Here is a 15,122-nt window from a genome sequence, read left to right as displayed (position 1 = left end):
CCATGTATGTGTATTTCTATTCAGTCTGTCTATGTATGTGTATTTCTGTTTAGTCTGTCCATGTTATTGTATTTCTCTTTAGTCTGTCCATGTATGTGTATTTCTGTATTGTCTGTCCATGTATTTGTATTTCTGTTTAGTCAGTCCATGTATGTGTATTTCTGTATTGTCTGTCCATGTATGTGTATTTCTGTTTAGTCTGTCCATGTCTGTGTATTTCTGTTTAGTCTGGCCATGTATGTGTATTTATGTTTAGTCAGTCCATGTATGTGTATTTTATGTTTAGTCTGGCCATGTCTGTGTATTTCTGTTTAGTCAGTCCATGTATGTGTATTTCTGTTTAGTCTGTCCATGTATGTGTATTTCTTGTTAACTCTGTCCATAGTATGTGTGTTTTTCTGTTTAGTCTGTCCATGTATTTGTATTTCTTTTTTAAGTCTGTTCATGTGTGTGTGTTTTCTGTTAAGGGTCTGTCCATGTATGTGTATTTCTGTTTAGTATGTCCATGTTTGTGTGTTTCTGTTTAGTCTGTCCATGTATGTGTATTTCCATTAAGACTGTCCATGTATGTGTATTTCTGTTTAGTCTGTCCATGTATGTGTGTTTTTGTTTAGTCTGTCCATGTATGTGTATTTCTGTTTAGTCTGTCCATGTATGTATATTTCTGTTTAGTCTGTCCATGTATGTGTATTTCTGTTTAGTTTGTCCATGTATATATATTTCTGTTAAGTCTCGCCATGTACGCCTATTTCTGTTTAGTCTGTCCATGTATGTGTATTTCTGTTTAGTCTGTCCATGTATGTGTACTTCTGTTAATACTGTCCATGTATATGTATTTCTGTTTAGTCTATCCATGTATGTGTATTTATGTTACGTTTGTCCATGTACGTGTATTTATGTTTAGTCTGTTCATGTATGTGTATTTCTCTTTAGTCTGTCTATGTATGTGTATTTATGTTTAGTCTGTCCATGTATGTGTATTTCCATTAAGACTTTCATGTATGTGTATTTCTGTTTAGTCTGTCCATGTATATGTGTTTTTGTTTAGTGTGTCCATGTATGTGTATTTCTGTTTAGTCTGTCCATGTATTTATATTTCTGTTTAGTCTGTCCATGTATGTGTATTTTTGTTAAGTCTGTCCATGTATATATATTTCTGTTTAGTCTCCCCATGTACGCCTATTTCTGTTTAGTCTGTCCATGTATGTGTATTTCTGTTTAGTCTGTCCATGTATGTGTATTTCTGTTAAGTCTGTCCATGTATGTGTATTTCTGTAATGCCTGTCCATGTATGTGTATTTATGTTTAGTCTGTCCATGTATGTGTATTTCTGTTTAGTAGGTCAATGTATGTGTATTTGTATTTAGTCGGTCCATGTATGTGTATTTATATTTAGTCTGTCCATGTATATGTATTTCTGTTTAGTCTTTCCATCTATGTGTATTTCTGTTTAGTCGGTCCATATATGCGTATTTCTGTTTAGTCTATTCATGTATGTGTATTTATGTTTAGTCTGTCCATGTATGTGTGTTTCTGTTCAGTCTGTCCATGTGTGCGTATTTCTGTTCAGTCTGTCAATGTATGTGTATTTCTGTTAAGTCTGCATGTGAATTTCTGTGTATTTCCATTCAGACTGTCTATGTCTGTGAATGTCTGTTCAGTTTGTCCATATATGTGTATGTGCATTGTTGTGCATTTCCGTTAAGTCTGGTCGTGTATGTGTATTTCTTTTAAGTATGTATGTATTTCAGTGTATTTCCGTTTAGACTGTGAATGTATGTGTATTTCTGTTAATTCTTTCCATCTATGTGTATTTCTGTGTATTTCCATTAAGACTGTCCATGTATGTGTACTTTTGTTAAGTTAAATCATGTGTTTTACCATTAAGATTGTCAATATATATTTGGGCTGTTAATCCTCAATCTTGGTGACCAACCCACATGACTTGCTGATACACGTAATATTTTAATTTATCGATATCTTTGTTTTTACTTGAAAAAAAAAATTGTGTGAAAAAGCACCATGTACCCGGTATTTTAAACTTTATCCAAATGTGTAAAATACTTTTAATGCTTTTGTAAATTGTCCTGAATAAGAGATTTGTCTTGAAGAGTTCATACGACACGTAAAAACATATACCAAGATTCAGACATTAAGTATATTATGGGACAAAATAGAGGTTATGGAATGTGAAAGGTCCCATAAGAATCTTTTTATTTTTTTTTTATTATTATTTTTTTTTTATTTATTTATTTATTTTTTGTTTTTGTTAAATTAATTAATTAATCTATTATTTATTATTTTTTTCAATTATTTATTATTTTTTTCATTTATTCATTCATTCGTTCGTTCATTCATTTATTTATTTATTCATTATTTATTTATTTATTTATTGTTTATCTATTTAATTTTTTCAAATTCTATTTTAATTAATTTATTTATTTATTGTTCTTTTATTTATTTATTGTTTTATTTATTTATTTGTTTATTTATTTATTCATTATTTTTTTTTTATTTATTTATTTATTTATTTATTTATTTATTTATTTATTTATTTATTTATTTTATTTATTTATTTATTTGTATGTGACGATCCGATATTGTTTAAATTAATAGAAAATGAAAAACAACATGTTCTTGTTCCCATGCTTCGATATAGATTTACGCTAAATGAAAGGTTAAATGTTTGACTAAATTATTTTTTTCCAAAGTAGAGTCATCTTTTCCCAAACTGACACCAATACTTTACAAGTGTAAATCTAATTTAAGTATTCTGTGTCAAAGTACATGTGAAAATGTAATGTTTACTGATTCACCGCTTGGCGAAATAACGTCTGTTGCGGAAAGACGTCATGACGTCCAATAATGCTGCAATATGATTGGACGGCGCATTACTTGATTGTGACGTAACCAACAGAACGTAGTTACAGCAACTGAAATGTCGCACACTTACAGTGCAGACGAATAAATTAGCTATTTAAAGTTAATAAGAGACCAAATACCTACAAAATGGAAGAAATCTCGGCATATGACAACCGACCTGTAGCGAATAGCACATTTAAAGGTAGATTTTCTATTATTATTTGAATTATCTTTATTATGATTATCAAAAAAGAGAAACTCTATGAGATTTTTACTTCTTCGTTTTTAATTTTTTTTATTTTATTTTTTTTTTTTTTTTGGGGGGGGGGGGGGGGGGGGGGATAATAATCATTTAAAGTTCTACTAATATGGAAAAGTGCTTGAAGGGATTTCTATTGCGATAGTCCATACACAAAATTTGAAAATTGCCCATATAATAATATAATTTAAATCTAACCGAAATCTTTGAGGAGAGATTTTTATGAAATTAGCACTAAAATTTTTAAGAGTATAATTGCGACACAGTACCTAATCTAATAAATAATCTTTAAATATAAAATTGATATAAAGATCTATGAAAACAGCTAAAATTATGTTGTTTCAAAATCGAATGTTCGATTGATTCTTGGGAATGATTTGTCACATAAATTTTCATGAACTTTTTTTTTCAATTAATTCTTAAATTGTACGTTAACTAGAATTTAAAAAGGGCCCCACAAAACCCAAATATTTTGCTGCTATTTTAAAGTAAGGGGTTTTTTTAATTTTTAGCAAACCCAAATTTAAATGGTATGTGCCATTTCAGAAAGTACATTTTTATTTTCTTCCATGTACAAAAAAATATCTTAAAAAATGTTTTCATATTCAAGTACGCACGCTTGATTTACGGCTATGCACTCTTATTCGGTCCGCATTCATTCGTGGGTATATATCATGGGCCCTCTGATACAATCCGCGTCCATATCCAATAGGTATATTTAGAAACAATGCTGGCGTTCATTATTGGATATTGATAATAATTGTGGCATAATTTATACATTCGGTGTTCATTTCTTTGTATATATCAAAACATATACAGCCCGCGTTCATTTCATGATATATATTGAAATCACTAATACATTGTTTCTCTTTTTACAGTCCACCTTCAATTTTCATACAATTCTATGCTTTATCTGAAAGAATCAATTCCCATATCAGTCCTCTATATTTAACTGCATATAACTTTAAGAAGTACTTCTCTGTTTAGGGCAACACCGGAAACATCTATAATTCGTGTTAAATCGATAAATATACGCCAATCTATATTTGACTTTATTTTACAAATTGTTACAGATATCCTCATTAGTCCAAACAATGATGACGTCATCATTCCAATCAGTGCCACGTTCGACAAAGCAGTATTACACATTGGTATAGGGAACGGATGTGGAATATTTATAGAGAAGTTTGGTATGAAGAATGGTAAGGAGTTGAAAACTTCAGTGAAATATGCCACCAGAAAGTTCACAGACGCTCGTCAGCAGAGGAGAAACAAAGGTAAAGACCTAAAAGCAAGTGAAAGTGAAGATATTGAGAAGATTGTAGATGAAAGTGGGGAAAAGTTTATGAGAGACATTCCAAGTATGAAAGAGATTAATAGACTGATGGCTAAGCTATTCGACAATCTTTTGGCTCAGGCACCAAAGGCAAACAAGATTGGCATTGATACAATACCAGACACTAAACCTTTGAAAAAAAGCAAATCAGTAGATATCGAAAGAGACATTGGAGCCGCTGACGAAAGTATTCAATCAATAATTGCGACAGTTTTAACATCTGACATTAAGAATGACGTACAAGGAAAACCTATGAATGATAAAGAAATTGCCGGAATGTGTACATCAGGTTTTGATAATCAAATCCAGGTTGGGCCAAATATGAACATACATTTGTACAAGCTAAATGAAACACGTTTTAATGCAGAGGGGACAACTTCATTTGAAGCCATAGGTAAAGCTTATCAAGAGGAAATGTTACAGATTACATTTGAAAAAGAAGCAGGTGTCTATAAACCAAATCCGATTCGACCATCGAATGTAACTGGTTTTCCACTTGAAGACGATATGCATATATATCTGGATGAAATTTTTGTAATCTCAAAACGAGGTACACAAATGTTTGATGAATTTGTATCAGCAACTAAAGAGATGAGAACAAACGACAAACGACTAGAGGATGTACCAGAAAGCGAATCGACGAGTGCAATTGTAGTTATAGATAAAGGTAACACAGAAGAAAACAGCAATTTGTTTGGAGATGTGCTTGACAAAGATCAAAGAGGTCCAATTTCATGTGATACATTTATAGATAGAGCAGCCGATAATGACAGCGATACTTTAGATGATATCGGCCCGGATACGTTTAGTGACTTTCTAGATAAAGAGTCAGATGATTCAATGAGTAAAGAAAAAGGTGCAGTTGATGAAACGTCAGAAAGTGACACACTAGATTGTATTTTAAATATAGAATCAGATGATGAAATCGTAGAAATTATAGAATCAGATGACGATATTGTAGACATCGAAGCGATAGCTCTCCAAGAACAACATGAAGTGGATGTTACAGAAGCTAGGAAAGACATTGATGATACATATATTACATACAAAGATATGGTTGACGATGATGACGACCTGTTTGGTATCTTGGATGTATACAAAAAGAGTGATCTACACTTCGACGTACACAACGTAAGTACTTATCGCACTTATGATTGATGTCTTTTGAACATTTTTTCCAGTAGCTGATTTGATACATGAACAAAAAGTGTCATTCATTCATTCATTTCATTTCATTTCATCAATTATTTCATGCATTCATTCATTTTTCATTTCATTCATTCATTCATTCATTCATTCATTCATTCATTCATTCATTCATTTCATTTCATTATTTATTTCATTATTTATTTATTATTTATTTATTTATTTCAGATACCAGCATCATCCGAGCACTGTGACCAGAAGAAAGACTTTGGATATAAATTCTTTTCATTTTCAACATTCTTTAAATAAAGATTAGAAAAATGGTTTCAACTTTGTTATTTTTATTCAGCCATTGATTGTATTTAAATCAGACAAAATCTTACCAAAATAGCTTTATATGTATAGCTTGATCTATATAGTTTTTGAATGTAAATAATAGATACACCCCTCCCCCACATACGCCCTCAAGCAAAAAATGGTGGTTGTGGCAGTGATGTTGGTAGTTTTCACTCCGGATCACGGCAGTTAGCCACATTGAATTTACCAGAGCACAGTTCAACCACCGCATCGTTCCTGGGCAGGCTGTAAAGCAGTTTACCAGTACTAGTTGCATTCACTTTCGCAAGGAACTAAAACTTCTGTACATTATAGAGCAGAGGTACAGTGCGAATGACTGTAGAAATGAACACAGACGCTCGGGGTTTGGAGCTCAAAACGCCTTTAAAATCCAAATAAAATGCATATTTGTCAATCCCAGGACATGTACTGATCATATATATCAAAAAATCTTAATATATGCCGTTTTGAAAAAAAAATCATATTTTCAACAACTATAATAATACACAAGATAAAAATGTTTCGCCGGAAAAAATCCGCACCCCTACCGTCATAATCTCCATGTATTTTAATCCATTTCCAATATTTTCACATAATCCTTTGGTCCATCGACACAGAAGATATAATTCTTCACGATGATGGTCAATTTTAAACTTCAACGGTAATATAAACAACGCAACAGCCGAAATAAACATCAATATTATCGCCGTTTTTTTTCAACGACAAAATCTTTCGATAAATTCAATGGACCAGACGGCTATGAACGAAGCTATCCGATTATGTGGCCCCAGCTTTGCCGTGTGCAAAATGCGCAGCGCTTTTAAGTTTGGGAACCACATAATCGGATAGGGAAAGTGAAATGTTTATTAAATGTTATAAATATTTGTATAAAGTGTTTTTATGTGTTTTTCTTTAACCGTTTAGTGTTACCGTTTTGTTTTGCTTTTCGGTGCTTTTTCCGTTTTGTGTACTTTGTATGTCCATTTGCTTGCGCATACGTCTGCGTATGGTTTTGTATGTCATTTAATTAAGGAAACTTTTAAGCCCAGTCCCGTTTCCTTCATGTCCATTTCCGTAGTCTGTCCTTCACAAGACTGTCCATGTATGTGTATTTTTGTTTAGTCTGTTCATGTATGTTTATTTCTGTTAAGTATGTTCATGTATGTGTATTTCTGTCAATACTGTCCATGTATGTGTATTTCTGTTAAGACTGTCCATGTATCTGTATTTCTGTTAAGAACGCCATGTATATGTATTTCTGTTAAGACTGTCCATGTATGTGTATTTCTGTTAAGACTATCCATGTATTTGTATTACTGTTAAGACTGTTCATGTATGTGTATTTCTACTGTTCATGTATGTGTATTTCTGTCAAGACTGTTCATGTATGTGTATTTCTGTCAAGACTGTTCATGTATGTGTATTTCTGTCAAGACTGTTCATGTATGTGTATTTCTGTCAAGACTGTCCATGTATGTGTATTTCTGTCAAGACTGTCCATGTATGTGTATTTCTGTCAAGACTGTCCATGTATGTGTATTTCTGTCAAGACTGTTCATGTATGTGTATTTCTGTCAAGACTGTCCATGTATGTGTATTTCTGTCAAGACTGTCCATGTATGTGTATTTCTGTCAAGACTGTTCATGTATGTGTTTTTATGTCAAGACTGTTCATGTATGTGTATTTATGTCAAGACTGTCCATGTATGTGTATTTCTGTCAAGACTGTTCATGCAAGTGTATTTCTGTCAAGACTGTTCATGTATGTGTATTTCTGTCAAGACTGTTCATGTATGTGTATTTCTGTCAAGACTGTCCATGTATGTGTATTTCTGTCAAGACTGTCCATGTATGTGTATTTCTGTTAAGACTGTCCATGTTTGTGTATTTCTGTCAAGACTGTTCATGTATGTGTATTTCTGTCAAGACTGTCCATGTATGTGTATTTCTGTTTAGACTGTCCATGTATGTGTATTTCTGTCAAGACTGTTCATGTATGTGTATTTCTGTCAAGACTGTTCATGTATGTGTATTTCTGTCAAGACTGTTCATGTATGTGTATTTCTGTTTAGACTGTCCATGTATGTGTATTTCTGTCAAGACTGTTCATGCATGTGTATTTCTGTCAAGACTGTCCATATATGTGTATTTCTGTTTAGACTGTCCATGTTTATGTATTTCTGTTTAGACTGTCCATATATTTGTATTTCTGTTAAGACTGTCCATGTTTGTGTATTTCTGTTAAGGCTGTTCATGTATGTAAATGTATGTGTATTTCTGTTTAGACTGTCCATGTATGTATATTACTATTAAGACTGTTCATGTATGTGTATTTCTACTGTTCATGTATGTGTATTACTGTTAAGACTGTCCATGTATTTAAGAACGCCATGTATATGTATTTCTGTCAAGACTGTCCATATATGTGTATTTCTGTTTAGACTGTCCATGTATGTGTATTTCTGTTAATACTGCCCATGTATGTGTATTACTGTTAAGACTGTCCATGTTTGTGTGTTTCTGTTAAGGTTGTTCATGTATGTCAATGTATGTGTATTTCTGTTTAGACTGTCCATGTATGTATATTACTATTAAGACTGTTCATGTATGTGTATTTCTACTGTTCATGTATGTGTATTTCTGTCAAGACTGTCCAAGTATGTGTTTTTCAGTATATGATATGTTCATTGTTCTTATTCCTTCTGTCATGTTATGTATGTTTGTATAGTATTTTTTCGAGTAGTAGCGGGGGATCGAACTTGCGACCCCTTGTTTCGTAGACAGTCAGTGTTACCACTGCACCACAGCGCCCGCTCTGATTTATAACTGTTTTGGAAAGTCCTATGCACATGATCACTTCAATGGTCAACAAATAAGCTATGCAATTTAATTTTAACACCTTCAACCCACGTAACATTTTGGTAAATCGAAGAAAGATTTTCACTTGATATTTGTATCGATATCTTTGTTTTTAGGGTACCTGAAATTCTTAGCGTCATTAATCCCCTTAATATTTAATATGTAGAATTTTCTGGAAAACCAGATATGAGCCAGGTCACGACAAAACCAACGTAATGCGTTGGCGACCAGCATGGATCCAGACCAGCCTACGCATCCGCGCAGTCTGATCAGGATCAATGTTGTTCGCTATCAGTTTTTCTACTTGTATTAGGATTTGTAAGCGAACAGCATGGATCCTGATCAGACTGCGCGGATGCGCAGGCTGGTCTGGATCCATGCTGGTCGCAAACCCATTATGTTGGTTTTGTCGTGACGCGGCTCATAAAGTTTTAAGTGCCTCTGTTGTATCAAAAACACACGCACTTAAATTAGAGTTATATATTAAGAGCAATTAAACAGGTCAATATGCAGGTAATGAGACGTGTAGAATCTTGTCATGAAATACGATGTAGAAGTCGTAGCAATTCAAAAATATCATACACACTGCAAACTGGATCAAAGCGCTGAAAGCACCGAACGCATCGGACAGGAATGCTCAGCTTAAAGCACATTAACCCCCAGAAATAGAACTTTGTTTTCTCATTTAAAAAAAGCTGCTCTGTATTTTGTTTTCTCTCTCTTAATTGTACATCACATGACGTATACACGCTATTTCAATTACTTTGTTATAACAATGTACTTGTGTGTGTGTCTGTGTAAGCGTGCGTGCGTGGGTGTGTGTGTGTGTGTGTGTGTGTGTGTGTGTGTGTGTGTGTGTGTGTACAAGTTATGAAAATTATACAACATAACATTCTCTGTAAAGAAAGCTATCCAGCTACCTTACGGATTGTCGGTTTCTCTACTCAGGTGCCAATTCGTAACTGAAATAATGCAAGGACGGGCACCAGTGGTCTTCCTCCACCAGTAAAGCTTCAACATTGTAAATGAGACTAATGATTTATTTCCTATATCAGTTATATAATTATAAGATAACACTTTTTTCTTTCAAATGGTTTATGAGAGATACATGTACATAAATAATGTATAGAAAATGAAAGAAACAAGTTGAGCCTTCTAGGGTTTGAACAAAGGCCCTTATTTTCAATGTAGTGTACGTAATTCTAGCCGATTTGAATAATTCTTCAAAGGAAAGATAATGCATAACGATGGCCATACCTTAAATAATGAAAACAAGATTTCCCCTAGAATAAATATTGAACTTAGGTAGGTCGATTGAAATGTCTAGATTATACATTAAGTGCCATTGAAGCAGCACAACTCTTTAAAAGTGATTAAGCGTAAGTTTGTTGCTACAGAGAAAATCCCGAGATCAGATAAATCAGTAATATTTTGAAATACACTGGTTTTGTACACGTCATGTAGTAGCAAACAAAGAATTGCTTTAAATGTATCAGTCAATCCTTCCGATAACAAACGAAACACAATAATATCAAAAGCCAAAAACATGACTATTGTATTTATAATAAAGGGGATGACAAATTTGTCTTCCTTATTGGAAGAAAGAAACATAAACTTTATTTTGGCAGGCTGTTTTCAGTTGTATGAAAAGGAAACGAAAAAAACAAAAACGACAACAACAACAAAAACGTAACGCTTCTGTTTCGACATAAAAGTCGTTGTCGAGTTCTAATGACACAAACATCACTTGCATATTGTCAAATTTGCCGTTCTGGGCGTTCATTAAGTCAGTATAGTTGCCTTGGCAAAGGAAGTTTTCCAAGGTAAAATACTATTTTAACAGGGCAAAGTCAAATTTGTCATGGCAAATGCAAGCTTTGCATGCATTTTTACAAAAACTAGGAAAAACATTTCACTTGCATAATTATCAATATATCAATATCAATATATATTAAGGAAATGTTGCCATTGACTCAAATAATTGGTACCTCTTCTTTTAACATATTGCATAATTACATTCTGCTATTTTGCTAATATGACACTTGTTGTATTTCCGAGAATGAATCATTTTTCCTTAAGAATTGTGTTTTGCATGAAAAACAAACCGAGTATTTTTAAATAATGTATTTAGGATATAAATAGAATTGTTGCAAAAGTCATTCTTTTACTACGCTAAGTCATTGCATTGCCAATTAAGTTTTTCTTTATGATAAATAGACAGATGAATAGGCTTTTGTTATTTAAGCTAGTCATTATATAATACTATGAATAAGATGATAATAACAGGACAAAATAGGCGTAACTTTTTTCATCGGGTTATTACGTTTCAAACTATTACTTTAGATTGGTACACATATAATAGATGCGTTTCTAGTGTTTGAGCATATAAGCAGTCCAATACAACACGTGTTAAACCGACATTTGTAAAGGAAATATACACTTATTTTAAATTTCAAAATGGTTTCTTTATGGACACTGACGATTTTCCTCGCCTTGGTATCGAGTAGTATTGAATTTGTTCAATCACATCCATTGGAGAAATCAGCTGCCAGGTAAAGATTTTTTTCTAAACAATTCCAAGTAATTCGTTTGTTTGCTCGCACTATTGCTTATTTCATAATAATGGACATAATATTATATGTTATTTTGGTTTTGGAGTGATATATGTGGATATATTACCTGTTAAGATTTTATATCACCCGAGCCGTTAGGCGAGGGTGATATTTTATCTTGGCAGGTAATATATCCACATATATCACTCCAAAACCAAAATAATAATTTTATTACCCTTCCCCTGCCGAGTTTAGACGATTTTTTAAAAAATCATTGCTGTTTCAAATGAAACGTCGAAATAAGATTCCCTTTAGGATACCTCTTCGTCACAACATGACGTCACATAAATACATGACGTATTTTTCCTGTACCTTACGAAAGTAAACAAGAGAAAAGGAGTAGTCTATTGAACGCACTTTTTTGTAATTAATATCAAGCTTTCACAAGGTCATATTTGTTTTTGATACTGATGGTAATATGTATCATTACTCTACTTTGGTAAATATTGATCATTTGACAGTTAAAAAGTGCTTTTAAATCGGAATTTACACCGCGTAAAATCGAACCGTACGCGCATCACCTCGGCGCATGTTGTTTACAACGTTGGGTACCAAACGGGGAAATTTAGTGTGTATATTACCCGTCTGGCTCGGTTATATCAATTTCTTTCGGGTGATCAATATCCAATCAAAAAGGCGGAAAAAATCTGGATGGGTAATAAAATTAATTATTTGTAATGAAAAGTATCTTTCCCAGATCAAAATTGTCTCGGTAAAATATTTGACAATACTATGTCGTTTACATAAAAGTCATAAAAGACAGATAAGCAACTTGATGTATCAATATTCAATTCATGTGAATGCCATAGCTTCAAAATTCATTAAATTTAATAACATCTTTTAAAACTGTAACATTAAAAATAGAGTTTTATATTAAATCATATAATAAACCATCACTGTCTCTGTCATTATTATGTGAATGTGAAAGAAAATAAAGAAATGCTTTAATTAATGTATCTATTTTATTTTTTATTTGATTCTATCTATAAAGGTTAAAAAAAAATATTTTCTTGTCGAATCTGTTTGTCACTATCCTACAGCTAAAAGCTGTTTAATTTCCTGTTTGCACAGATATGTAAACTGTGATAAAAAGGGTTTTAATGAATTTGATTTCAAAATAATGATATAAAAAGAAAGTTTCGAAAAATGTACATAAAATACTTATCAAAATAACATCAAATGTAAACCATTTCATAACATAATGGAATGAATTTAGAGAACACCGGAAAACGGCAAATAATTCACCGTTTAATTGTCCGTTTAATGTATTAAACGCGAAAAATACAGAGACATAGCAATTATTATATCACTTTGGCAACAAGCAACCATGATTTTAATTTTCTTTTCTTTTTCATGAAGTGTTTTATCGGTCAAACATGTCCGATATTGACTTATGTGATAAACTATAAGATTATATTTTTTACATAACAGTGGTATGAGTGTACTGAAGACGGAGGATTTGGAGCAAGATGGTTGGAGGATGGTATTTAGAGGGACATCTGGCAATGGCCATAGTGTTTACCATGCTTGGATTGACGGTACTTTTATCCATAATAGCAATGATTATCTTAACAATCCACATTTTATTTATTATTTGAATCGTTTACTTTTCTTCACAAATTTATTTTTCAAATGTGGTGTGGCAGCTATTATCAGTTGTTCTTTACTTCATTTCAGTTTTATAATATTGTTCTAGTCAATCGGAGTCATTGATTGCAATACATTGTATTGTGTTGAATATCCTTTACTGCTTAAGCCGGTAAATTTACCAATGTCTCGCATGATAGCACTCAATAAAAATTGAGCCGTGTCACGACAAAACCAACATAATGGGTTTGCGACCAGCATGAATCCAGACCAGCCTGCGCATTCGCGCAGTCTGATCAGGATCCATCCTGTTCGCTTACAAACCCTATAACAAGTATAGAAACTGATAGTGAACAGCATGTATCCTGATTAGACTGCGCGGATGCGCAGGCTGGTCTGGATTCATGCCGGTCGCAAACCCATTGTTATGGTTTTGACGTGACGCGGCTCAAATTGTTTTCATTACTCTTGAGGGATCTTCCTTTTGGAAGAGTGTTAGCGAGGCAAACAAGTAGACATGACGATAAGAAAGTCAAATAAAATAGCTTGACATAAAACATCTAAAACATTTAAAAAAAAAAAACAACAAAAGAAATACTACTCCCCTTCAACAATACGAATATTTAAAACCTTTTCAGTCTTCTTGGTCTACCAAAACATTGTCATATCTGACTAAACAAATCTTCCTCCTAAACAATGTCATATCAACCTGAACATCTCTTTCCAGATATCTTCCTGGTCTAAATAAATACGTTTGTATCTACGTTTCTTCCGTGTCATACCCATGTTAAAATTATCATAAGCTGCTTTAATTAAAGATGTTGAATACTTAAAATAAAAGTACTGAAGTTAATAAAACTGAAACAAAACATAACCACAATTTAAAAATGTAAATTGTCTTTAATGCTAGGAATTTAATAATGATTGATTACATTTTTGAGCAATTTTTCTTTTCTTTTCTTAAACACATTCAGTTTCGCAAATATGCACTTATGGATTCAGTTTTGTTTTTTTATTAACATTGTAAATTGAAAAGTCAAAATGTATAACGAATAAAAAAGCATTAGACATACCGCTGTAATTGTAAGCTTTTCCAATATTGTTATTTATTAAAGCTATTTCAATTTTTGTATGTATATTTACTTAAAATGTCCTTATTTACCAACATTTCATTTACATCATGTTAAAATTGAACAGTATATGTAGAGTGTTATTTTATGTTTCGTCATTTTCAGGAAAGAATTCAAACACAGACAAACCAGTTTCCATGAAACGTTCTCATGGTTTACATTATCGGGATAACATCTTAGACAACTGGACAAACCTTGGTATCAAGATGGTTAAATTTGCGTTCTATGATACTGACAAAGAGGTAGCGTACGTGATCTTCAACGGGGTTGACAGCGACATACACAACTGGTTTGATAGGAAACGTGTGATTGATTCGAGCTGGGCAGACCTGACGTCAAAAAGTGTCTTCAACTTTTTCTCTATTACAGGTCATTACAACGACAAGATACATGATCGTCGTTTTTACATCAACAGAAATTATGGCGGATGTCCAAATGACCGTGGTCACCTAATAGTTATTAATTCTGCTGTTCCCTCTCCCATATGTTTGTTTGACAGCCAGCCATCCTACCCAACGTTTATGTATTCAAAATATAATTCGGTCGACTTCTTTCAGAGAAGAATGTTTGGCATCGCGGACTTCATGGTGGTTTTCATAAAGACAAGCGGTTAATTGATTGAATGTTAACACCACAGTGACAAAATACCGTCTTTGATCAAAACTTATATAAGAACGCAAATCATTTGCAATTGTTATTTTTCAAGGACACGTTTTTCTGCTAATTAAACTGTTAAACGTATTGCTATGTTACGTTTATGCAATGTTTCTTTTTTTTCTGATTACATTTAATCGAAACAACTCTAACAATAACAATAAGTAATCTGAATTATTGACCCTGATACATAAACAAATATGAACGAATAAAAATTGCATAATCGTGTTATTATTTGTTTCACAAATATGAAAGTATTTAGCAAATGAGATATAATAATCTTGAGTTAAAAGGGTGTTGTTTCCAAAATTAGGCGCCAGTAAGACCTAATGATGATTAAA

At 32.7% G+C, this 15,122-nt stretch overlaps 2 protein-coding genes across 2 annotated transcripts; both read left to right on the top strand.

The window, feature by feature from the left end:
• The first annotated feature begins 2,904 nt into the window (after positions 1 to 2,904).
• On the top strand, positions 2,905 to 5,933 carry LOC132718149 (uncharacterized). Its single transcript, XM_060701777.1, has 3 exons — positions 2,905 to 3,064; positions 4,195 to 5,588; positions 5,832 to 5,933. The coding sequence occupies exons 1-3, from the start codon at positions 3,010 to 3,012 to the stop codon at positions 5,910 to 5,912; spliced, it is 1,530 nt and encodes a 509-aa protein (XP_060557760.1). The 5' UTR covers positions 2,905 to 3,009; the 3' UTR covers positions 5,913 to 5,933.
• Positions 5,934 to 11,092: 5,159 nt separating this feature from the next.
• LOC132718148 (uncharacterized) lies at positions 11,093 to 14,897 on the top strand. The gene is made up of 3 exons (XM_060701776.1): positions 11,093 to 11,350; positions 12,842 to 12,948; positions 14,233 to 14,897. The coding sequence occupies exons 1-3, from the start codon at positions 11,256 to 11,258 to the stop codon at positions 14,739 to 14,741; spliced, it is 711 nt and encodes a 236-aa protein (XP_060557759.1). The 5' UTR covers positions 11,093 to 11,255; the 3' UTR covers positions 14,742 to 14,897.
• The last annotated feature ends 225 nt before the right edge of the window (positions 14,898 to 15,122 follow it).

Source organism: Ruditapes philippinarum, unplaced genomic scaffold (genome assembly GCF_026571515.1).
Source record: "Ruditapes philippinarum isolate M1 unplaced genomic scaffold, ASM2657151v2 ctg4286_1_1_1_1, whole genome shotgun sequence".
Classification (NCBI taxonomy): domain Eukaryota; kingdom Metazoa; phylum Mollusca; class Bivalvia; order Venerida; family Veneridae; genus Ruditapes; species Ruditapes philippinarum.
The sequence above is the reverse complement of the archived record's forward strand: the minus strand, read 5'-3'. Positions and strand labels throughout refer to the sequence as shown.

Excerpts from the sequence above, each read along its gene's own strand:
- LOC132718149 (XM_060701777.1), top strand. The coding sequence starts at position 3,010 with ATGGAAGAAATCTCGGCATATGACAACCGACCTGTAGCGAATAGCACA. Across the intron at positions 3,065-4,194 it reads AGCGAATAGCACATTTAAAG|ATATCCTCATTAGTCCAAAC; the intron begins GTAGATTTTCTA and ends AAATTGTTACAG. Across the intron at positions 5,589-5,831 it reads TACACTTCGACGTACACAAC|ATACCAGCATCATCCGAGCA; the intron begins GTAAGTACTTAT and ends TATTTATTTCAG.
- LOC132718148 (XM_060701776.1), top strand. The coding sequence starts at position 11,256 with ATGGTTTCTTTATGGACACTGACGATTTTCCTCGCCTTGGTATCGAGT. Across the intron at positions 11,351-12,841 it reads TTGGAGAAATCAGCTGCCAG|TGGTATGAGTGTACTGAAGA; the intron begins GTAAAGATTTTT and ends TTTACATAACAG. Across the intron at positions 12,949-14,232 it reads TTACCATGCTTGGATTGACG|GAAAGAATTCAAACACAGAC; the intron begins GTACTTTTATCC and ends CGTCATTTTCAG.